Source organism: Budorcas taxicolor, chromosome 13, assembly GCF_023091745.1.
Source record: "Budorcas taxicolor isolate Tak-1 chromosome 13, Takin1.1, whole genome shotgun sequence".
Classification (NCBI taxonomy): Eukaryota; Metazoa; Chordata; class Mammalia; order Artiodactyla; family Bovidae; genus Budorcas; species Budorcas taxicolor.
This window is the reverse complement of record NC_068922.1, coordinates 54,776,291-54,799,761: the sequence shown is the minus strand read 5'-3', so window position 1 is coordinate 54,799,761 and position 23,471 is coordinate 54,776,291. Positions and strand designations below refer to the sequence as shown.

General features: G+C 49.3%; 1 protein-coding gene across 2 annotated transcripts in view; it reads left to right on the top strand.

Annotated features, from left to right (window-relative positions):
* The window catches only part of OSBPL2 (oxysterol binding protein like 2), a 35,937-nt gene that overhangs the window by 1,988 nt on the left and 10,478 nt on the right, over positions 1-23,471 (top strand). For both annotated transcript variants that reach the window (XM_052650515.1, XM_052650514.1), the window contains exons 2-6: positions 16,108-16,278; positions 19,503-19,647; positions 21,637-21,712; positions 21,851-21,985; positions 22,534-22,631. In XM_052650515.1, the coding sequence (XP_052506475.1) occupies positions 16,242-16,278; positions 19,503-19,647; positions 21,637-21,712; positions 21,851-21,985; positions 22,534-22,631 (491 nt within the window). In that variant the 5' untranslated portion in view covers positions 16,108-16,241. The remainder of the gene's footprint in view (positions 1-16,107; positions 16,279-19,502; positions 19,648-21,636; positions 21,713-21,850; positions 21,986-22,533; positions 22,632-23,471) is intronic.

Sequence of the window (23,471 nt, the reverse complement as noted above, 5' to 3'; positions counted from 1 at the left end):
GCAGGGATTTGAACCGAGGCAGTCTGGCTCCAGGGTCCACATCCTTAAATACCTCTCTGTAGTGCCTTTTAAAAACAAACATTTTCTTTTTCAAGGTCCCTTCAGCGTTTTTCTTTGGAATGTTTAATTGCCTCATTACTGTATGTCAGAACTTTGTTTCTTGCAGCACACATAACTGATAGATTTTCATTTGGGTTGAGCGTGAATGTTTATGAAACCATTTAATTTCTTCTGAAATAAAGTAGAAATTCTCCACTGGCTATCCAGGATTTTGCTCAAGTACCTTGCCTGCAGCCCGGTTCTGCAGTCAGTGGGGAAGCCGCTAACGTTCACTGTGTGAGAGGGCAAGTTGAGGGGACAGGGGTGACATGGATGGATATGCTGTTGGGCTCAAGCCTTGGTTTTGAATTCATTTCTGTGCGAGCTTGATGCGGTGAACTTAAGACTGTAAACCGTGCACTGAGGGCTTTGCTTTTTCATCCCAGGTGTATTCAGAGGGGTCAGGCTCTGGCTTACCATTTTCAGAAGCAGTGTCATTTCAGTGTTTAAAAAGTGCCACTTGACCTTTGTCCCACTGCATCTTATCTAGGCCCTCCAGGAAATGCTTGGATAAATACTTAAAACCAGCCTGATTTTAAAGATCTTGGTACAAATCTTGGTAAAATCTTCAGCTAATTATGAAATGTTGGAAACATTTTATTTATTCTTAAACTGTCTTCAAATGATTTCTTTAGTATTCCTGTGAAAAGCCAACACCCATCTTTTCCTAGGAGTTTGGCTATGTGGGGTATAAGGCATGCAAGGCTTGCATCTTTGAGCAAGGGCTGTGATGCTGGTCCTCAGGTGGCTAAAGTGTTCTGTCTGAGAGGTTAGGAATCTTCCCTGACATGGCCTGAGGCTCTCGGGTTCTGGCCCCCTGGCTCTCTTTGATGGGAGGAAAGTTACTCATCTGCTCTTGCCTCAAGGGTGCTGGCCTGTGAAGTGGGCTATTGCGTAGGTTATATGTGAAAGTGTAACTGAGCGGACCTGGCACTGTAGTAGATTCTCAGTAGACTTTCCGTCGTAGACCTGAGAGCACTGAAATTGACCTCTCCCGACACTGACACAGACAGACAAATGCAACTTATCAGTGAAGGGAAGCCAGGGAAATCGTTGGTAGGTAGATCTGCAGTTCTATTGAAATGAGCTACAGTAACACTTTTAAGATATGACTATTCAGGTGGAGTTGTCTGGAAAACCCCTGGACCCAAGCAGTATCTCTCCTGGGGCTCAGACCCACAGACAGAAACTTAGTGCAGATTGAATTGATATGGATACTGGGAGGAAGGTAGCATTTGAACATAATTGATCATTTACAAATACTTAAATTCTAAGAATCATTAGTATTTTAGGTCTTAGTTTGGGACTTTCAATGCAGTTTCTGTGCACAGTGATTAATTTGTGTCTCTGCTGCAGTGTGTACTTGTCAAAGCATTTTTGCTGATAAATCCCAGGCATTGGCATTGCAGCCATATTGCCCTCTGGCTGGAAGCGTGTGTGGAATACTCAGACCGGTAGCTCCCCTTAACAAACATGTAATGAAATGGTCACTGTAACCCATCCAGGAGCTTTGTGGCTCTTATTTCCTCTCTTTTCCAAATTCAGAAAAACACTTGGGGTATTGGGCAGCGTTTCAAAGCATCACCATCTTTCAACTGGTAACCTGTGCGAAGAGCTGGACAGTGGAGGTCAGCCTTCAGAAAGGACTGTTTTTAGAGACGTGGAGGTGTGGAGACCTCTCTGCCTGATGTTTGTGTGTCTCTTTCTTTGCTTTCTCATTTCATCGTTGGAGTTCTTGCAGGATTTCTTTTGATATGCAAACCCTGAGTCAGTGCTGGGCCGGTTAGCCCTGCACCAGCCCGGCCTGTAGCCTGGGGGCCTAGGGGGGAGGAAGTCTGCTCACCCCTGGGCTCTGGGGTCATGGCAGGAGGAATGGTCTGTGTGGCTCTGGGTGAGGCAGACCTGTCTGACCTTGAGCTCATACCGTTATCTGAGCGGTGGGCCCACCGGCCTCGACAGGTGCCTGGGAAGCACTGTTCCACGCTGGTACACAGGTTCTTGGGGGAGAGCCTGGCATGAGAAATGGTCTTGTGCGAAGTCTTCCTGAACCCAGGTTCTAGAAAAGACGATGGCAGCCATGGGGGGCAGGGGTGGGTGTGTGTTTTACTGAACAAATGAAATGCTGGTTGTGGGAAAAGATCAGCTGTGACCTGGCGCCTGTGCCACCATGCTTGGCTGAAAGGTGAGTTCCACTGTCGCCTTAAACCAGGGAAGTGTGTGCTCTGACGGCCAAAGCGGGAAGCTTTGTGGGTGAAAAGGAGCACCTCAGAGAGAGCTCCAGCAGTGACAGGTGTGAACTGGGGCCGTGACCAGGGAGGGCCAGTGCATCTTGTGCCCAGCTTGGTACCAGTTGGGCACCAGTGCCTGTGTTCTGTTAACCACGGGGCACGTTCCAGCACGTGAGGGAGGGGCTGGAAGGCTCGGGGCTGCCCTGAAGTCGTCTTGGAGGTAGGGTGCTGTGGGTTCAATGGCAGGGCTTCTTACCAGAAGAACTTGTGCAACTGTGTAAAAAGTGGAGGTTCCAGGCCCAGACCTCACCTCCTCGGAGCGGGCTCCTAGGCGGGAGGCCCGGGTCGTGTGTGTGCCCTACTTCTGTGACTCCAGTGGGGCTGGTGTACTTGCCAGGGGTTAGGGTCTAACTACAGGGTCCTAACCCATTTTGGATCAGGATCAGGGACCACCTCCACCCCCCACCCCTGCTGTCCCTGCTTTGAGAACTGAATGAAGAGTCTGAATCAGGTTCCTGGGGAAAAGAATGAACTCAAACAGAACTTTGCACTTTTCCCCTTTTCATTTCTCTCTTTTTTTCCTAGGGGTGGAGTGGTTAGAAATTTGTGGAGTTCCCTGACCTTGGTTAGTGCTCAGGAAGTGCCTGGGGTAGGCGTGACTTGGATGGTGAATTTCTTAGCAGGTGAAACCGGTCAGGGGAGCGAGCAAGTGTGTCCTACTTGGGCGGGAGCTAATGGGGAAGGACCTGGAGTGGGAGAGGGAGGAGGCGAAAGGGCGAGGCTGTCAGACTGGTCCCTGCCCCATGATGGATGTGGCATCTGGAGCATTCCCCCACAACGTGTCCGGGCTGTGGTCCTGCTCATGAGAGATGGACCCGCTGCAGGAGGGGTACTGCCATGGCCTGATTTCTCCCGGCCCTCAGTGTGCTGCCTCCACGGTGGCTGCGGCTCTTGTGGTTTTGTGTGAACACAGCCCCGGAGGCGGTGAACGGGCTCCCAGTCCAGAGCTCTCTCACCCACACCCCCAGGCTGCGTTCACACCACTCTGTTTTACTCTGTGTTGATTCAAACAAACGCATTTGCACAGAAGAGCATCCATTCATCCCGTGCAGTCCTTGTCTGCAGTGCTGTGCGCTGGGTCATCAGTGTGTCCTCCAAGTGCCTACCAAGACGTACTGTCCTGGTGCTCGCCACTGCACGGGGAGCAGTTGGATCCCGGGGGTGGGGGTGGGGGTGGGGGGCGCATGGGACTAGACTGAGTCTGTCGTGGACAAGTACGTGGACGGGGGTCTCAGCTGCTGCTGAGGCCCAGCAGGAAGTGTGGCTCCTGGGACCAGACTGGTTTGCCCCGTGGGGTGGAGAATGGTAAACAGTGGGTGATTAATGCAGCTATTTACACAGCAGAGAGGTTTGCTTACCTTCCTGAGTCTGGAAACTTTCAGTTTCTTGCCTGAACCCCTAACAACCTCGGCAAGTTGTGTGCTGACTGTAAACTGCTCGCTGGCATGGACAAGATGGGAGCCTCTGGGGTTAGGCTGCTCTGGCCCCTTGCCCTAACTCCCACCCCTCAACGAAGACATTTTGAGGTCCCTGCAGCATCTTCATCTTTTGCTGAAGATCACGCCACCCTGCAGAAGGCTGGGGTTGTGGAAAGTCCACAGACAGAAAATACACACGTACTCATTTTGCCCTAAAAGAGCACCCTGATAGAGCCTCAGGCACAATTAGACTCAATCAGATTCCATCGAGTGTAAGGAACCAGTGTCCAAAAGGCCACTCTCGGTTCCTCCCTGTGGTCCCCGAGGTGCATGTGGACAGGTGCTCTGCAGATGACAGCCAGCCTTTTGAGAGGCCTTGCTGGGAGCAGAGTGGGGGTGTTTACCGTATTCCACCACCAAGCGTTTCCAGCCTCAGGAGCGTGACAACCTGATCATTCTTCAGCAGGTAGCGAAGTGAGCATTTCAGTGAGTTCAAGAGGTGAAAACCAGGACAGCTTTGGAAATAAGAATAAAGGGCAGGCTTGGCCTGATGCTCTTCTCTGCGCTCCATCTGTGGCTGGTTGGGAAGGCTGCATGGACCAGGCCAGCTCTGCTGCTACCACCTGACTTGTGTGCAAAGGCCAAGTGGGGCCACCGGAGCTTCCTGGGTCCCCATGTTGTCCCAACCCAGTGAGGCCCTGCAGCGCTCTCTCTGGGATGGACACCACCCGCCACATCGGCCACTGGAGTGGAAGGGATTCAGCTGGGTAGCGTCACAGAGAAGTAAGCGTTGGCTTCCTCTCTGCATGAGCTCAGAGTCACCTGTGGCCCTGTGGCCACTGCTCCGGACAGAGCAGGTTAGAGAGAGTACTTCTAGCACGGCACTGGTGCAAACTGAGTGCTTGTATCCATTAAGTCTTGTTCTTTTACAGAAGAAAGAAACTGGGCACTGTGGCGTGGTGGCAGGAGGAGGATAGGTAGGAGCCGTTAGGCATCCAGGAGACAGGTGGGCTTCCTTGACAAAGTGGACATCTCAAAACTGAAACAGTCAATGACCACAAAGGTCACTGTTCACCCACAGTGACACTGCCACATGGAGGGGATGACACCTCGGGAGGCCCTGGGACTGGTGGTGTCCCTGGGCCTTGTTCCTTCCTCAGAGGGTGGCCAGATCAGGAGAGCCTGTGGGCACGCTTGCGCCACCCCAGAATGAGTTGACATCACCCAGCAGTCTCGGTTCCCCTTTTCCGGATTTAATTTTCCCATCCCCATCCTTCCGGCTCTTCAATTCCTCCAGATACTGATGGAGTCCATTATGTGCTAAACTCTGGTTTTCACACTCAGGAGAGATGGGACTTCCACGCTCTTGGTGGTCATCCCAGCCTGTGCGCTCTGGTAACATGGAAGTGTCTCTGTAGCATCTCCCTGGGGTCTGACAGGACAGCCTCGGGGGTGTGGCCAGGTTGGTCACAGCCAGATGGCCCGTGGGAAGGGGAGGCCCTGGGGCAGTACTGGGACCTCTCTCTGGTCTGTTCCGTCACTGGCCTGAGACTGACTGTGGCCCTCTGCACTGTGCACGGGAAAAGTTTGACCTTGACCTTGATAGCTGTGGGATGGTGAGAGACTTACGGACAGACTGGGCTCTTGCCGGCTACCGCTCCCTTGCTTCTGTCTCTGACTCATTCTTGACGGAAATCCTGTTTTTTGCATCTGATGGGTTGAGCACATGTCCTATCAGGGAAGCGTGCCCCTGGCTGAGGCCCTGGCTGGGTCTCACCGGCAATTCCTTTGGGGTCATCTGCTCCGTGACCACCCTCAGGGTGTGAGCTCTGGGGAGCAGGAGGTGGGAGTGGGGGTGGTACCAGGCCTTCTGGGCAGTTCTTGTGTACCCTTCTTCAATCCCCAGATCCGCTCCCCACCCCGGCCCCCGTGCTCTAGCCCCCTGGCCTCGCTTGGCTCCTTGCCTCTCCCAGCGGGAACGGGGATGGAAGGCTTTGGCTGTGTTCGTGTGAGCCGTTACAAGGAGCAGCACCCCCTGAGGCTGGAGTGTGGATGGGGTTTGGGACCCTTCTCAGAGGGAGTCTCGCATGAGAATCTCTCAGTTCCCAGGGGAATTCTCCCTTTCCAGGGCAGTGCTTCAGAGCCTGGCACCCAGCGCGTGGAGCTCCGTGCACAATTGTTCATTTCTTGTTTGTCCTACTTACGAATGTATTTTTTTTCCAGTTTAGAAAGTTGCAGTAAAATACACATAGCATAAAAATTACCATCCTGACCATTTTTAAGTGTGCAGTTCAGTGGTCGTATATACAGCCATCACCACCAACCACCCCAAAGCTCTTTTCATCCTGTGAAATGGTAAAGACCCATTAAGCACCAGCTCCCCATTTCCCCGCTGCCAGCCTCTGACAACCACCTTCTTCCCGTCTCTGTGAATTTGACTCCTCTACGGTCCCCGTGTAAGTGGGGTCACACAATAATTGTCTTTCGTGTCTGGCGTATTTCACTGGTCATAATGTCCTCAAGGTTCATCAGTGCTGTAGCATGTGGCAGGGCTTCCTTCCTTTCTAGGGCTGAATAATGTTCTGTCATGTGTCTGGACCCCATTTTGCTTTTCCTTTCGTCTGTGGATGGACACTCGGGTTGCTTCCACATTTTAGCTGCTGTGAACATAGGCGTGCAAAAAATTGAAAGAATTGCTTTCAATGCTTTTGGGTACATACCTAGAAGTGGAATTGCTGGATCATGTGGTAATTCTATTTTTAATTTTTTGAGGAACTGCTCTACTATTTGCCACAGCGGCGGTACCATTTTACATTCTTAGCGACATGCGCAAGGGTTCCTCTTTCTCCAAACCCTCACCAAGACTTGTCAGTTTCTGTTGTTTCTGATAGTAGCCATCCTAAAGGGTGTGAGGTTGTGTCTCACTATAGCTTTGATTGCATTGCCCTGATGATTAGTGAGCTGAGTATCTTTTCATATGCTTATTGGCCATTGGTATGGCCACCTGATGCGAAGAACTGACTCATTTGAAAAGACCCTGATGCTGGGAAAGATTGAGGGCAAGACGAGAAGGGGACAACAGAGGATGAGATGGTTGGATGGCATCACCAACTTGATGGACATGGGTTTGGGTGGACTCTGGGAGTTGGTGATGAACAGGGAGGCCTGGTGTGCTGTGGTTCATGGGGTCGCAAAGAGTCAGACACGACTGAGCAACTGAACTGAACTGATGTGTTCTCTGGTGAGATGTCTGGTCAACTCTTTTGGCCCATTTTTGAATCAGGTTGTTTGTTTTTTGTTATTATGTTTTAGGAGTTCTCTATATAGTCATGATATTAATCTGTTATCAGATGTATGATTTGCAAATATTTTCTCCCATCCTGGGGGTTGCCTCTATACTCTGATAGTATCTAATGCACAAATTTAAAAATTTTTTAATGAAGTCATTTTGTCTAATTTCTCTTTGTCTCTGCCTTTGGTGCAGTTGCAGGACACCTGGGTTCAGTCCCTGGGTTGGGAAGATCCCCTGGAGAAGGGAAAGGCTACCCACTCCAGTATATTCTGGCCTGGAGAATTCCATGAACTGTATTGTACATGGGATCGCAGAGTCGGACATGACTGAGCCACTTTCACTTTCACCTTAGTGTCTTATCCAATAAATCATTGCCAAATCCAAAGTTATGGAGGTTTTGCCCTATATCTTCCTCTTAAGAGTTTTTTAGTTTTAGATCTTACATTTAGGTCCTTGATCCATTTTGAGTTAATTTTTGTGTATGATATAAGGTAGGGTCCAACTTCATTTCTTTGCCTGTGGATATCCAGTTTCCCAGCACCGTTTGTTGAAAAGATAGTCTTTTCCTTCTTGAATGGTCTTGGCACACTTGCTTGTCAGAAGTCAGTTGACTGTATATGTGAGGGTTTATTCCTGGACTCTCTTCTTTTCCATTGGTCTCTGGGCTTGTACCACACTGTTTTGATTACTGTAGTTTTGTAGTAAGTTGTGAAATCAGGAAGTGTGGTCTTCTGGCTTTGTTCTCCTTTCTTCAGTTTGTTTTGGCTATTAAAGGTCACTTGACATTCCATATGAGTTTTAGAATGGATTCTTCTATCTCTGTAGAAAACATCATGTTGCTTGATAGGCATTGTATTGAATCTATAGATTGATTTGAATTGTATCAACATCTTAATATTCAGTCGTCCAATCCATGAACGTGGGATATGTTTCCATTTGCTTATGTTTTTCATTTCTTTTGGCAGTGTTTTATAGTTTTCATTGTATGGTCTTTAACCTCCTTGGTTAATTCCTAAGAACTTTATCCTTTTAGATGACATTGTAAAAAGGATTGTTTTGGGGATTCCCTTTTCAGACTGTTCACTGTAAGTGTGTAAAAATACAACTGATTCTTCCATGTCGAGTTTGTATCCTGCTACCTTGCTGAATTAATTTATCCTAATAGTTTTTTTGTATGTGTTTGTGGAATCTTTAGTGTTTTCTCTATATTAGATCACATCATCTGCAAACATAATTTCACTTCTTTTCCAATTTGGATGACTTTTCTTTCTTTTTCTTGCCTAATTATTCGGCCTAGAACTTTCAGTACTGTGGTGACTAGAACTGGTGAAAGTGGGCATCAGTGGTTTCCTGATCTTAGAGGAAAAGCTTTCAGCACTGAGTATGATACTTACTGTTGTTTTTTCCTATCTGGCCCTTTTTATGTTCTCCTTCCATTGCAGTTTGTCAAGTATTTCTATCATGAAAAGGTGTTGAATTTTGCATCAGTTGGGATGATCATGTGTTTTTTCCCCCTTCATTCTATTAATGTGATATATTACATCAATTGAGTTTCACATATTGAATCATCCTTTTGTTCCACGAGTAAATCCCATTTGGTCATGACACGTAATCCTCTTTAATATGTTGCTAAATGTGTGTCAGTGTGTTCTATCTATTAGTATTATGTTGAGGACTTTTGCATCTGTGTTTGTAAGGGATATTGGTTTGTAGTTTTTTTTTTGGTAGGGTCTTTACCTTATCACATAGATGGGGTTAGGAAGTGTCTATTCTTCTTAATTTGGGAGAAAGTTTGAGAAGAATTCATGTTAGTTCTTTTTTAAATGTTTTGTAGAATTTTGAAGTTGTCAGATCCAGGGTTTTTCTTTGTTGGGAGATTTTTGATTACTGATTGGCCTGCTCAGATTTTCTGCTTGATTTAGGCTTAGTACTTTTTGTGTTTCTAGGAATTTGTCATTTCATCTAGGTTATCCAGTTTTGCAGGGTTCATAGCCCTTTCTTATAATCCTTTTGTTTCTGTAGAATGAGTAATGTCCCCATTTCAATTTATGATTTTAGTTTTTTAACTGTTCTTTTTTATTGGTCCATCTAACTGAAGATTAATCGATTTTGTTGATCTTTTCAAAGAACTGACTTCTGGTTTCACTGATTTCCTCTGTTTTCCTCTTATTATTTCCTTCCTTCGGCTAGCTTTGGCATTTGTTTGTTGTTCTTCTCCTTCCTTAAGTTGTGAGGTTAGGGTATTGATCCGGTATCTTATTTTTCTAGTGTAAGTGTTGGTAGCTGTACAGTTTCCACATAGCTCTACTGTCTCTGCATTCCATAAACTTTGGTGTGTTGTGTTTTCATTTTCACTTGTTTATAAGGATTTCCTACTTTTCCCCTGTAGTTTTTTTCTCTGATCTGTTGGTTGTTTAAGATAGTTTTTCGTTTTGTTTTGGCAGTGCCAGGCAGCTTGTGGGATCTTAGTTCCCTGACCAGAGATTGAACTCAGGCAGATTGAACTGAGGCCACTGAGAGTGAAAGCTGAGTCCTAACCACTGGACCACCAGGGAATTCCTAAGAGGAATGTTACTTAATTTCCGAACGTTGTGAATTTTCTAGTTTTCCTTCTGTTAGTGATTTCTAATTCATTATTTTATAGTCAGAGAAGATGCTCTGTGTGATACAGATCATTTAAAATCTACTGAGACATAGTCTACAGCCTAACATATGGTCTGTCCTGGAGAACGTCCCACATGCACTTGAGAAGGTGCGTCCTGTTGTTGGGTGGAGTGTTCTGGATACATCTGTTAGATCTAATTGGTTGATGGTGTTGTTCAAGTCGTCTGTTTCTTATCTTCCATCTGGTTGATGCTTGCTAATGTATTTTTAAATTACTAAATAAAATTTATATTATTTTGGACAATTTAAATTCAGAATTGACATTTAACTGCAAAAGTAGCTTTAAAATTTTCAAATTATTGGTGAGCTTTTCTGTCTTTGTGAAGATTGCATCTAGGTTGCCTTGCTCATTTTTGAGCAGAGAAGTAACACACAGTTTGACTCTTTAGTGAGTCGACCTTGGAGATTAACCACCAGGTCCCTAAGCCAGCCACTTATTCCTCAGTGACTAGGTCTGTTTTTCTAAGAAGATGTAAAGATGGGTTTGTAAGGCTTGAGTGCGGGTATTCGTATATGTGGTGGTGGACAGTCCGCATTTGGAGCCGGGTCCTGGTGGCACGGGGCAGCACTCTGGGGGCGAGCACCTTGAAGAGAGGTGAGGGGCTCTGTGGAGGGGCAGGCGCCTTGTGGGGACCTAAAAGCAGTAGGGTGCCCTGGCTGTCCCTTGGCGGGACCTGGAGGGAATGCTCACTGCGGGGCTTGAGGAGGGGCTGCGGAGGGAGAGTCCCTGGAGGCCCACAGAGACGTCCTGCAGAAGCTTACTTTCTGCGTTTTTCCCTGGACTTAGAAAAGGAAGCAGCTGATTTGGAAAAAGAAAGTCCTTTCCTGAAACCCTGTCTTCTCTGAGGCCCAACAGATACACTGGAGAGGAGGCTTTCTGCTCCCTGCCCACCTTAGGGTCCCTCCATGAGTGTGGGCTGGGTCGGGGGCAAGGACCACCTTGGGGTCAGAGGCCACTCAGCAGGGGACTGAGTATGGAGGGTCCCACAGCCGTAAGACTTCTGAGAAGAGGTCAGGTGGGCAGCCAGACTGAGGTGGGACCAAGGATGCCCTGCCCCCATGCCCCTGGGGCCCCACTCTCCCTGCCCCTGGTCCCCCCCAAACTCAGGAGAGGCCTTCCTCGGGGGCTGTCCCTCCCAGGCATGTCCTCTGTCCTGAAGGAGGTAGATCACTGCCGTCTTATGTTGATCCCATAGTGGTGGCTGGTTTCTCCTGGCACAGTGAAGACCGTACAAGGTGTGTGGCTTTTAGGACGACACCCCCAGGCACAGCCTGGATGCTGGGCGGGATTAACTGTGCACCTGCGGGTATGTGCAGGTCTGAGGTGGCTGCGAGGCTTCTGGCCTTGACACGTGGCGCCTCGTATATGGCTCGGGTACCTGGTGGTAGTTGGACCACAGATCTGCATGGCAGGGTCACAGGGCTGCAGCCACGTCACGGTCCCAGCTATTTGCTCAGCTCCTGTCTTCAGTGTTTGTCCAGCCTGACATCTTACTTTAAGCCTGACCTTCATTTTAAAGACTTTCCATGAGTTTTGATTGATTTACTTTTAACATTGGGACTTTTGTTATGGGCAAGGGAGCATATAAAAAGAAAATACCACAGCTTTGAACATGCCTGCTATCATGGGAGATATTAAAGGCACAGAGAAGCAGGCAGCACAGCGCCATGGTCCCCTGTGAGCCTGTCTCCACACCTGGCAGTTCACCAGCTCCTGGCGCATCTCATCCCCTTAACCACCGCGCCCTCTCCCCAGGTCATTTTGAAGAAACTCCCAGACATGCTGTCGTTCTATCCAATGTGTTTCAGCGCATAGCTCTAAAAAATAAGAGCAGTTTAAAAGATGCAGTTACGATATCTGTGCCTTTAAGTATCTTTTGGGGGTGTGAAGAAGCTGAAGTTGAACGGTTCTGTGAAGACCTACAAGACCTTTTAGAACTGACACCCAAAAAAGATGTCCTTTTCATTATAGGGGACTGGAATGCAAAAGTAAGAAGTCAGGAAACACCTGGAGTAACAGGCAAATTTGGCCTTGGAGTACAGAATGACGCAGGGCAAAGGCTAATAGAGTTTTGCCAAGAGAACGCACTGGTCATAGCAAACACCCTCTTCCAACAACACAAGAGAAGACTCTACACATGGACATCACCAGATGGCCAACACCGAAATCAGATTGATTATATTCTTTGCAGCCAAAGATGGAGAAGCTCTATACAGTCAGCGAAAACAAGACTAGGAGCTGACTGTGGCTCAGATCATGAGCTCTTTATTGCCAAATTCAGACTTAAATTGAAGAAAGTGGGGAAAACCACTAGACCATTCAGGTATGACCTAAACCAAGTCCCTTATGATTACAGTGGAAGTGAGAAATAGATTTAAGGGACTAGATCTGATAGACAGAGTGCCTGATGAACTATGGACAGAGATTCGTGACATTGTACAGGAGACAGGGAGCAAGACCATCCCCAAGAAAAAGAAATGCAAAAAGCGAAATGGCTGTCTGAGAAGGCCTTACAAATAGCTGTGAAAAGAAGAGAAGCATAAAGCAAAGGAGAAAAGGAAAGATATACCCATTTGAATGCAGCGTTCCAAAGAATAGCAAGGAGAGATAAGAAAGCCTTCCTTGGCAATCAGTGCAAAGAAATAGAGGAAAATAATAGAATGGGAAAGACTAGAGATCTCTTCAAGAAAATTAGAGATACTAAGGGAAGATTTCATGCAAAAATGGGCTCAATAAAGGACAGAAATGGTATGGACCTAACAAGCAGAAGATATTAAGAAGAGGTGGCAAGAATACACAGAAGAACTGTACAAAAAAGATCTTCACAACCCAGATAATCACGATGGTGTGATCACTCACCTAGAGCCAGACATCCTGGAATGTGAAGTCAAGTGGGCCTTATGAAGCATCACTACAAACAAAGCTGGTGGAGGTGATGGGATTCCAGTTGAACTATTTCAAACCCTAAAAGATGCTGTGAAAGTGCTGCACTCGATATACCAGCAAATTTGGAAAACTCAACAGTGGCCACAGGACTGGAAAAGGTCAGTTTTCATTCCAATCCCAAAGAAAGACAATGCCAAAGAATGCTCAAACTACTGCACAATTGCACTCATCTCACATGCTAGCAAAGTAATGCTCAAAATTCTCCAAGCCAGGCTTCAGCAATATGTGAACCGTGAACTTTCAGATGTTCAGACTGGTTTCAGAAAAGGCAGAGGAACTAGAGATCAAATTACCAACATCCGCTCGATCATGGAAAAAGCAAAAGAGTTTCAGAAAAACATCTATTTCTGCTTTATTGACTATGCCAAAGCCTTTGACTGTGTGGATCACTATAGACTGTGGAAAATTCTGAAAGAAATGGGAATACCAGACCACCTGACCTGCCTCTTGAGAAATCTGTATGCAGGTCAAGAAGCAACAGTTAGAACTGGACATGTAACAACAGACTGGTTCCAAACAGGAAAAGGAGTATGTCAAGGCTGTATATTGTCACCCTGCTTATTTAACTTATATGCAGAGTACATCATGAGAAACGCTGGGCTGGAAGAAGCACAAGCTGGAATCAAGATTGCTGGGAGAAATATCAATAACCTCAGATATACAGATGACACTACCCTTATGGCAGAAAGTGAAGAAGAACTAAAGAGCCTCTTGATGAAAGTGAAAGAGGAGGGTGAAAAAGTTGGCTTAAAGCTCAACATTCAGAAAACAAAGATCATGGCATCCGGTCCCATCACTTTATGGCAAATAGATAGGGAAATAGTGGAAACAGTGGCTGACTTTATTTTGGGGGCTCCAAAATCACTGCAGATGGTGACTGCAGCCATGAGATTAAAAGATGCTTACTCCTTGAAAGGAAAGTTATGACCAACCTAGATAGCATATTGAAAAGCAGAGACATTACTTTGCCAACAAAGGTCCGTCTAGTCAAGGCTGTTGTTTTTCCAGTAGTCATGTATGGATGTGAGAGTTGGACTGTAAAGAAAGTGGAGCGTCGAAGAATTGATGCTTTTGAACTGTGGTGTTGGAGAAGACTCTTGAGAGTCCCTTGGACTGCAAGGAGATCCAACCAGTCCATCCTCAAGGAGATTAGTCCTGGGTGTTCATTGGAAGGACTGATGTTGAAGCTGAAACTCCAGTACTTTGGCCACCTGATGTGAAAAGCTGACTCATTGGAAAAGACCCAGATTCTGGGAAAGATTGAGGGCAGGCGGACAAGGGGACGACAGAGGATAAGATGGTTGGATGGCATCACTGACTCAATGGACATGGGTTTGGGTAGACTCCGGGAGATGGTGATGGACAGGAAGGCCTGGCGTGTTGCAGTCCATGGGGTCTCAAAGAGTTGGACATAACTGAGCGACTAAATTGAACTGAACTGAACTAGGGGGTGTAATTAACATACAGTAAATTGCAGGTATTTATTTAGTTTTATTTTGGGCCACGCTGCACAGTTTGCAGAATCTTAGTTCCTCCAGCAGGGATCAAACCTGCACCCTCAGCCATGTAAGCATGGAGTCGTAACCACTGGACCACGAGAAGTTCCCTAAATTGCACATATTGAAAGCGCCCAATGGGTTCTGACATCTGTCTGTACCCTTGAAACTGTCCTCACTCGAGATAGGGCAGTGTCCCTTTACCTGCCACTGTGTGTGTGTGTGATTTATTGGTTGCAGAAGCTGGGCTTCATCCTGTGTGCTTGCCCAGGGTCTGGATGTTGCCCACCGTGTCCCTTTGGTGGAGTTTGGCATGTTCCTGTCTTCTCTGTGTTCCTTAGGTTGGTAGTTAAGGTTGGAGGAGGGTCCATTGTCTTAGCAGGACCCCCGAGGAGAAGGCAGGTAGCCTAAGTGGGTCTGTGATGGCATGGCCGTCAGCACTCAGACATGGGAATTCGTCAGGGTTGCACACAGAATCGACATAGCCCGGTCCTTCATGGATCAGCAGGAATGCCTCTAAAAAGTGGGACAGAGAGCCTGCACAGGAAGGCAACTCAAAGGCTTGATGCTTTCCTGCATGTCCTAGTTTTCAGAAGAATGTGTTGGCGTCCTCCATCCAGTGGTGACCAGTCGATTTCTTTTTCAGCATCTCTGTGAACGCAGGGACTTAAATGTGTGAGGTGACTACTCTGGCTGTTCTCAGGGCTCACAGGAGCCTGCGGTCGCAGTGGAGCCTCTGCAGGTTCGTCTGAGCCTTTTGACCTGACTCAGGTAGTCTTGCCAGCTTCCTGCTGCCTCTAGAGGGACCCCAGTTCTGGGCTCAGCCATTTCTCCTCCAGGGAACCCTGGTTCCACTTTGTGGCTTCTGGAGCCCAAGTGTGATGCTGGATATTGTAGATGTGGCCTGTCACATCAGAGAAGAGTCAGAAGTGAGCAATAACTTCTCTAATTTGCCGAAAGGAAATCAGAACCAGCATGGATGACTGAGTGAGGCTTTGAATGGCTGTTTCCTGAAGCTGCCCGGGTGTGGTTCTGCCTGCGGGTTAGGAAGGTGGGGAAGGAAAGGAAACTCTGAAAGAGCTTCCTGGGGGGGAAGGAAGGATGGAAAACCCAACCCCAGTTGGTTGTATGACATAGACGCTCACCTGTGCTCAGGATGGAGCCCGAGATGAACGCTTTGGAGGTGACACCAGGTGCCATGTGACGGCTCCAAGGACTAGGGGACCACCTGTTCCTTTGGAACTGCTCTCAGAACTGGAGGGGAGCGCTCAGTCCTGTGCCTGCCTCACACAGTGAATGAACCGTGGGTCTCTGCTGATTTTCCTAGGAACATCAAACCTGTGGGGACAGTTTCTTGCCATTAATGAAACACTGTGCTTCATAAGGGAGAAGTTAATATGCATGAGTTCTAAAATATTGAGCTAAAATAATTTTGAAAAAATTTGATTACAGTTTATGCTGAGGACAGCGAACTTACACAGCAGTCTTATTTCTCCAGAATTGAAAATTGGTTTCAGGTTGTTGTGGAATAAATGTTTTAACAGAACTTTGCATTATTTATAACCATTTGTTCCAGCTTCTGGTGAAAATACGCAGTGGCAAAGGTGTGTTGGGGCCTTGATGTGTGGACGCCTCACTTTCACTAATTGGCTTTTTGAACTGTTCACGTGACCCCAGATTAGTCATTTCAGTGGACAGTGGCTTTTAAAGTAACTTCAGATAGTGGTGCCCACTGATGGACAGAGATGTGACTGTTTCCTCTTGTGTGAGGTCATTCCTTTTACTTCTTTGCTCAGATGTAATCAAGATGAACTCAAGGATAGTGAATGGGTATTTTTAAATGTTTCTAAACTATACAACTTCCGAAAGCTAAATACACTAAAAAAATTTTTTTCCCCTGTAGGTCTCCAGTGCCTATTGGATTTTTGCCTTAAAAAGTTCGCAGCTTGAAATTTCTGACGCTGTCGATGTAGATTCAGTACAATGATTGAGTAGAGGACCCTCTGGATCAGGCGGCGGGCGCCTGGCTGCTGAAGGATGAACGGAGAGGAGGAGTTCTTCGATGCCGTCACAGGTGAGCGGAGAGGGGGCCAGCGCAGAGGCCAGATGGTGAGCACGAAGCCCTCAGACCCCAGCCTCAGACATAGCCTGGGGACATGAGGATGGCCTGGGAGAGCCATGTAGAGGGAAGGGTGACGTGTTCCCAGGAAAAGCACTTGTCCTGGCCCAGATTTGGAGGAAAACATCCACTTCGGACTGCAGGAGATAACATGAAAGGGCAACTGTGTGTTTCAGTCTTTGAAAGGGTTGCCCTCAGGTGTAAATATTTTTATTTGGCTCCTGAATGAGATGGTCAGCATCCTTATATTGTTTATAATGATCAAAACCTTACTGTCCTGTCTTGTATCTTGTTTTGCACCACTTAAAGTCTACCAGGGAATAGTAGATTATTTGCTTCCCCAGCAACTCTTGCTGTGTTAAAAGTTCAGTTCTAAAAAAAAAAAAAGTTCAGTTTCGCTTTTCAAACACCATTGTGAACACTGGTACCCAGGCTAGTGGGGTGGAGTATGTGGTGGGGTGGGTGTTCTGTGTATGTGTGAGTGACTGGGGTGGCAGGGGGTGGGGGGCAGGAGAGGCCAAGCTGGGTCAGGCCACATTTGCTTAGAGCACCCCCTCCTCCTCCTGTCACCTCCTGAGGGGCCCCCAAACTCAAGTTCAAGATGTCCCCCCTACCCTCCACCCACTTGTCAGCACTGGGAGCATCACTTTGCTTTTCTTGCTGAGGGTTCTTATTGGTGGAGACGGACTTCGGGGGACTCTTCCAGTCCACGGCCTGCTCTTGGATGTGGGGACATAGAAACAGCGGCTCTGAAATGTTACTGCCACCAGGTTCTTCAGTGATAATCTCCCCAGTGCTGTCAGAGGGGCCCTGCCATGGTTGGTGCCAAGAGAGTGTGGTGCCCAGCGCGACAGGAGGCTCTTGCCTGGTGGTGGTCGCTGTCCCCAGACACCTGTGCTGCCCCTGCTGGGACACCTGGAGCCCTGGAGCCCTGCCGCACACTGCCTGCGTTCATTGCATACTTCTCCGAGGGAAGGGCTGGAGCAGTTGAGGGCCAGCAGCCTCAGGTGATCGACTTACTCTCGTCCGAAGCCCCAGGAGGAACTGGCATTGTGCTCCCCTTCGCTGTTCTCAAAGGCTGAACCACTGAGTCATCTCCCGAGATTTCATAGCCGTTATGTTCCCAGTAGACATGCTTTCCTGGGAAGTGTGTCGTCTGCTCAACCACCCGCTCGTCAGTGATTGTTAGCAGCTGAATTCCACCTAGCGGCTGGTTGTCGGGGAATCACACCCTTAGTCCGCCTGGCCCTGGCAGAGGGACCATGTCTGCAACCGGAAGAGCCCGACCTCAGTGAGGCCTTCTCACCCAGGAGCCTCCTGGAGGTGCCCTCTTACTGGGACCAGTGTAACTGGCTCTCCTGAAGGGCTTTCCCTGGAGAGGCCCTGAGCTCTGGGGGTGCCATGTGTGTATGACTCCATCGCCGCCTCTCTGCACGGTGGGACCTTCCACAAGTCCCTGAGATGGAGGCAGTTTGGTTCACTGAACCAAACTGTCCTTTGATTCCCAAACAAGCAACAGGAAGATGAGAAGTCTGAGGTCTCCCAATGCAAGGAAATGCCCAGCAAGTACTTCCCTGTCTTAGAGGCTGTCTTACTTTGTGACTCTATTAAAACATATTTAAACCCAGCAGTTGCTGAATGGATGACTTCAGTGGGCAGTTATTCCCTCTAAGAATCAGTACCTTTCAATTTGAAAGGCTTTTAAATAAAGCACTTGAGAATATGTACAGATGAAGGGCTGTAAAAAGTCAGACCGACCTGTCAAAGATGGGCATCTCTAAGTGATCAGATTATAGATGCTTTAAGCTTGCACCTTGGCTGTATTTTCTCTTTGTGTAATAACAAGAAACGTTGTATATTAAGTATTAAGATGATTAAGCTGTTACGGAGCATCGGCTTCACTAGAGACAAGACTTCAGGCACTTGTGAGGGAGAAGCTGCCTTGTTTATTGGGGCCCACCCCAGGGCTGTGATCTAAACGAACTTTCTACTTAATGGTGGCCTAGATTCTTGGCCCTGAGGGATACAGGGATACCTGTGCACTCAGCAACCCTAAGCTGGGACTGTTTCAGGCTCTGTTTAGACCCACGTTTATGCTGGGGATCAACAGGTGTCACTTTGGGGATGGTTAGCAAAAACTAGAGGTGACAGGCTATTTCAGAAGGTATTGATTATTTTAAATTATATCCTTTCAAGTTCATTGTGTCATCGGTTTCAGTGCTACTACATTTTGGGGATCTGTCAATAGAGAAGAATGTGAAAGAAGGTATTTTTGCATTTTCTCAAGAAAGCTTATCAGTGGCAAGGTGGTTTATGTTTTGTGTGTAGCAGCAGCCACCCAGGTCTTTCACGCTGGGCCACACTTTCCACTCAGAAATGAGGGGCTGTTATGGGAGCCCACCCTGTGCTCCTCGTGGGCTCATTGCTGGAGGTCAGCAGTCAGGAGCCCCTGCTCCAGCTGGAACGACTCACCTGGCAGCCACAGCTCCCTCCAGGCTTGCCCTGGAGCAAAAGGAAACACACTTCCCTTGTCCCTGGTCACTGGCCACTCAGAAAAAGTCTTCCCGGTGGAGAAGACCCAGGAGTCTGCCCAGGGTTGTGACCTTCTTCCTCAGGGACTGGACGGGCCAGGAGATAGCTGCCTGTGTTTCGCACTAGTCCTCATGGTTCATTTTCCCCAAGTTTTCCGTGTACTGTGTATTCTCTGGGTTCACATCCATCATCCACAGTTTGGGTTATTGTTCATAGGTTGGCTAGGTTCTGCCGATACGGTGGCGCGATGCTTGGTCTTAGAAATACTACAGCAGATATGTTTCAGAACATGATGCAGAGTTTGACCTCAAACTTGGACAGAGGAGGAGGATGTTGTGGCCTGAGTTAGGTGTGACCACCCTGGAGGACATGAGTCATTGATGACCACGGGAGAAAACTTCTCATGCCCTGTGGCTGCCCCACATGGAAAGGACCATGGAGCATACAGTGTCGGTGGCAGGGTGGGGTCCTCCTTGGGGAGCCCCCGGGAGCAGTCCTCTTTCTCCACCTTCGTCTGCAGCTCTTGGCAAGTGGAATTAATTACTCTGTGTCCATTAGAAACACTTTAGAGCTTCAGGTTTTCTGCTTTCAATGAGAATCCTTAGAGGTGACGTCCTGCCACATCATCCTCTGCTTGTCTCACACAGGCTTTGACTCTGATAACTCTTCCGGGGAATTTTCAGAGGCGAATCAGAGACTCAGTGGCGTGATTCATGTGGACACCAGCAAAAGTAATGGGATCGGAAAAGTTGGGGACGGGCCTCCTCAGGAGAATGGGATTCAGAAGCACAGGTAGGTTGTCCCGTGGGTACATCTTAATGTCTCCCAGCACACTGGTACTCACTTGCCCCAGAAATGCTGCGGGTGCAAGTTGTGAGCTGAGAACATCCTGTCCAGTGTCACTGGGCAGATCGAGGGCCTGTTCAGCCAGCCTCTGGGTGGGCCCTACAGATCAGTGATGGTGATCAACTTGACTCCCGTCCATAAGCTGACGGGGCAGCTGTGCCTGCTCCGGGTTGCGGGACTGAGCTCCAGGGGGCCCTGGTGTTTGCACACAGCCTGCCCTCACTGTTACCAGAACGTCCTTCTGGCTTCATGCAGATCTGCCTGCATTCTCTTTCCACACACTGACCTCTGACAGTGAGAGTTTCTGAGGGTTGTTTGGTGCAGCGAGACCACATTCTGTTCTCTCTCCACCACCACTGGGTTCTCATGGGAGCAGACTCCAGTGACACTGACTTGAGTTCACCAACAGAAGGAGGGACTCAGGTGGGACAGACAGGAAGCAGGTGAGCCCCTGGGATGGTGGCAGTGGCCTCTGTCCACCCAGGGAGCCCACCTTCACCCCAGCCTCTGCCCTGTACTGGACCCAGCGGGACCCTGAGCTGCCAGAGCACCTCCTGCCTGCTCTCACGGCCTGAGCTCAGCCATCAGCTCCCCCCATCCCCCATCCCCCATCCCCCGGAATCTGGCCCTGGTGCCGCATCCCCCCTTCCTCCCATATCCGTCCCCCAACCTGACTTGCTGCCCTCTGGAGACGTGTCTTGGATGCCTTCAGCTTTGCCAGCTCCTGTGTTCCGGCCTGTCCCTCCTACACTGGGCCTCCTGTGGGCACCTCCTCTGCCTGCTCCTTGCCCAGATTTCGCTGTTTCTGGACAGGTCCCATCCTGTGCCTCCCCCTTTTTAGAGCTCCCAGGCGGTGGTCACATGGCCCTGAGTGAGGGTGCAGCAGCCCTTCCTCTCTCCAGTGTGTTAGTTTGGGCCATGAACCGTAAGGGTCTCCTCTAAGGGTGACCCCTGTGCCTCCCTCTGGGGGTGGCCCCGCCCATGGTCAGAGGTCCCAGCCTCGTGGGGCCCTTGGCACCCCGGCTTCTCCCTCGTTAGGGCTCCGTCTGCTCCGTGCCCCAGGCCTGGGCCTTCTTCTCCCCCATCTCGTTGGCTCCTGCCGTCACTCCTGTCTGTATGCAGGGCCATCCTTGGGCTTTGCCCACCCTCCTCGTGGCCCCTCACAGCCGGGGCCTGTCATGTCATGGCCACGCAGGACCTCAGGAAAGACAAGCACAGGCTTCAGAGCGGTTTAAGAGCTGGTTTCTTTTTTCTTTTTATTTATTTATTTAGTTATTTTTACTTTATTTTACTTTACAATACTGTATGGGTTTTGCCATACATTGACATGAATCCACCATGGGTGTACATGCGTTCCCAAACATGAACCCCCCTTCTGAGATGTTTTCTGAGTGGGACTCCTTCCTGTCTGACCTCTGTCCATGGTCCTGCAGCTGCTTCTGGCTGCTGGCGCCCGGCTGCCCTGGGGTGGGGGTGCGGCGACCTGACTCCCGAGCTCCATGGGGGAAGGTCGTCTGTGTGGCTGTGATCATTTCCCAGGAGGCCCTCCAATATTCGGCACAGAAAGCTTTCTCTGGGACTTCCGCAGCAGTCTGGTCCTTTTTTCCTCCACTAGTGAGCCAGCATAGAGAAACACTAATGCTTGGAAAAAGTGAGGACTTCCCTGGTGGCTCAGACAGTAAAGTGTCTGCCTACAATGTGGGAGACCCAGGTTCAATCCCTGGGTCGGGAAGATCGCCTGGAGAAGGAAATGGCAACCCACTCCAATATTCTTGCCTGGAAAATCCCATGGATGGAGAAGCCTGGTGGGCTACAGTCCATGGGGTCGCAAAGAGTCGGAAAGGTGAAGGACAGGGGCCACTGAGCAGAGCTATCCATTGTAAGTGACTCTCACATTGTTGAAACACACGTGTTGCCCTGGTTGCTCCTCCGCAGGACATCTCTGCCTGCCCCAATGTTTACCAGAAGCGACTTCAGCGTGTGGAGCATATTGAAGAAGTGCATTGGCTTGGTAAGTTCAGAGAGCCAGAGGCCTCCACCATCTTGTCCGGCGCAGATGGCTGTGACTCCAAGAAGCGGTGCTCGGAGGAGGGGCGGGTGTGGGGAGAGCCTGCTGCTAATGCAGCGGGTCATCTCCGGCCCCTCCTAGGAGCTGTCCAAGATCACGATGCCCATAGCCTTCAATGAGCCCCTGAGTTTCCTGCAGCGGATCACAGAGTACATGGAACATGTGTACCTAATTCACAGAGCCTCCCGCCAGCCCCAGTCCCTGGAAAGGATGCAGGTGGGTGGCAAGCTCACGTTGGGGGGCACCTGGCACTGTGCTTGGTTGCATGCAGACCATAACAGTTAAGAATGTGACTTAATCTGACTGGCCACATGGGGACAGGGACCCGGGCCCTCAGCAGTGGGACATCTGGGAGCAGGGCCAGAGCAGCTCATACTGACTTTGGAGAGCTGTCCTGCCCAGTGGCCTAGGCGTTTGCCACAGGCACATTCTCCACGGGTGTCGTCTTGGCCTCCTGTCGGTTGGGCCTGTAGGGCTGCAGGGGGGTGTGGGGCTGGCAGTTGGCCCCTCTTGGGTCCTTTTAGCACCACTGTCCCATGTGAGTGTGTGCACACATGTGTGATAGACGGCCTGCAGGGCAGGCCCCAACTGGGATGGGAGATGGCAGAGATCCTGCTTTCTGTGGCTTTGAGGAAGTGGTGGGTGATAAACAGCATTTCCCCGGAAGTTCTGTGGTTTCACATGCGTTACCAGCGGGAGACTGAGAAGTCACCCCAAGCGCGTGTCTGGGTGCCACCCCCTCACTGGCCTGTGGTTGCTTCCAGTCTGTGGCAGCCTTTGCGGTTTCGGCTGTGGCTTCCCAGTGGGAGAGGACCGGCAAGCCCTTCAACCCGCTTCTGGGGGAGACGTATGAGCTCATCAGGTAAGCGGATGGGACCCTTGTGGTGTCTTGGGCACAGGGCTCTGGTGACGGATGAGGAGGGTCCTTGTGCAGCATGGATGTCTCCAGTTGGCTGAATTGAGGGGCTCCTGTGGGTGGACAAATTGTTCACTTTAGAGAGGTGTTGTGTTAATGGCATAACAGAACTCTCGTGAGAAACCGAGTTGAAAACCGAAGACTGCGTTAGCTCAGGAATGGAGAGGGGATGGCCAGAACGTGTGGCTTAGGTTCAGGATCTAACCTACATGTTGTTTAGCTTAGGTTCAGGGACAGAGAGGGGACGGTGGGGTGTAGAGCTGCTGGGTGCTTGTGTGGGGGCGTGTCTGCGTGGCCTGCTGTAATTTGCAGCATCTTTATAAAACACTGGTGTATTGTGTGACTAATCTTGGAGTCAAAGAACCACAGACTTCTGGCTGTAGTTCTTGGGTCCTTCTGTGCATGTGTTGTTAATGGCTGAGTCTTTCCAGTGGTGAGTAGATGATGCTGGGGTGTGGGGGTGCTAGGCGGCTGAGAACGGGCCCTTCAGACGTGTCAGAGTTTACAGTGTGTGCGGAGGTGTGCCTGTCAGCACTGCTTTCAGACCATCCGGGGAGGAGTTGTCATCTTAGTGATGCAGGCAGCCTGCACGTACATCTCTTCCCAGGTGGGGAGGCAGCATTCATGCCAGTTTCAGATTCCACCTTTTCTGGCTCGTCCTGGATGGCTCAGCAGCGGCCCCTCCGCGCACAGGGCCTGTGTGGGGGTCCTCCTGGGTTTTAGTGTGCTTTAGAGGCTGGCTGGCACTGGGTGCTGGAGGACCCCTTCTCCACATCTCATTTTCTT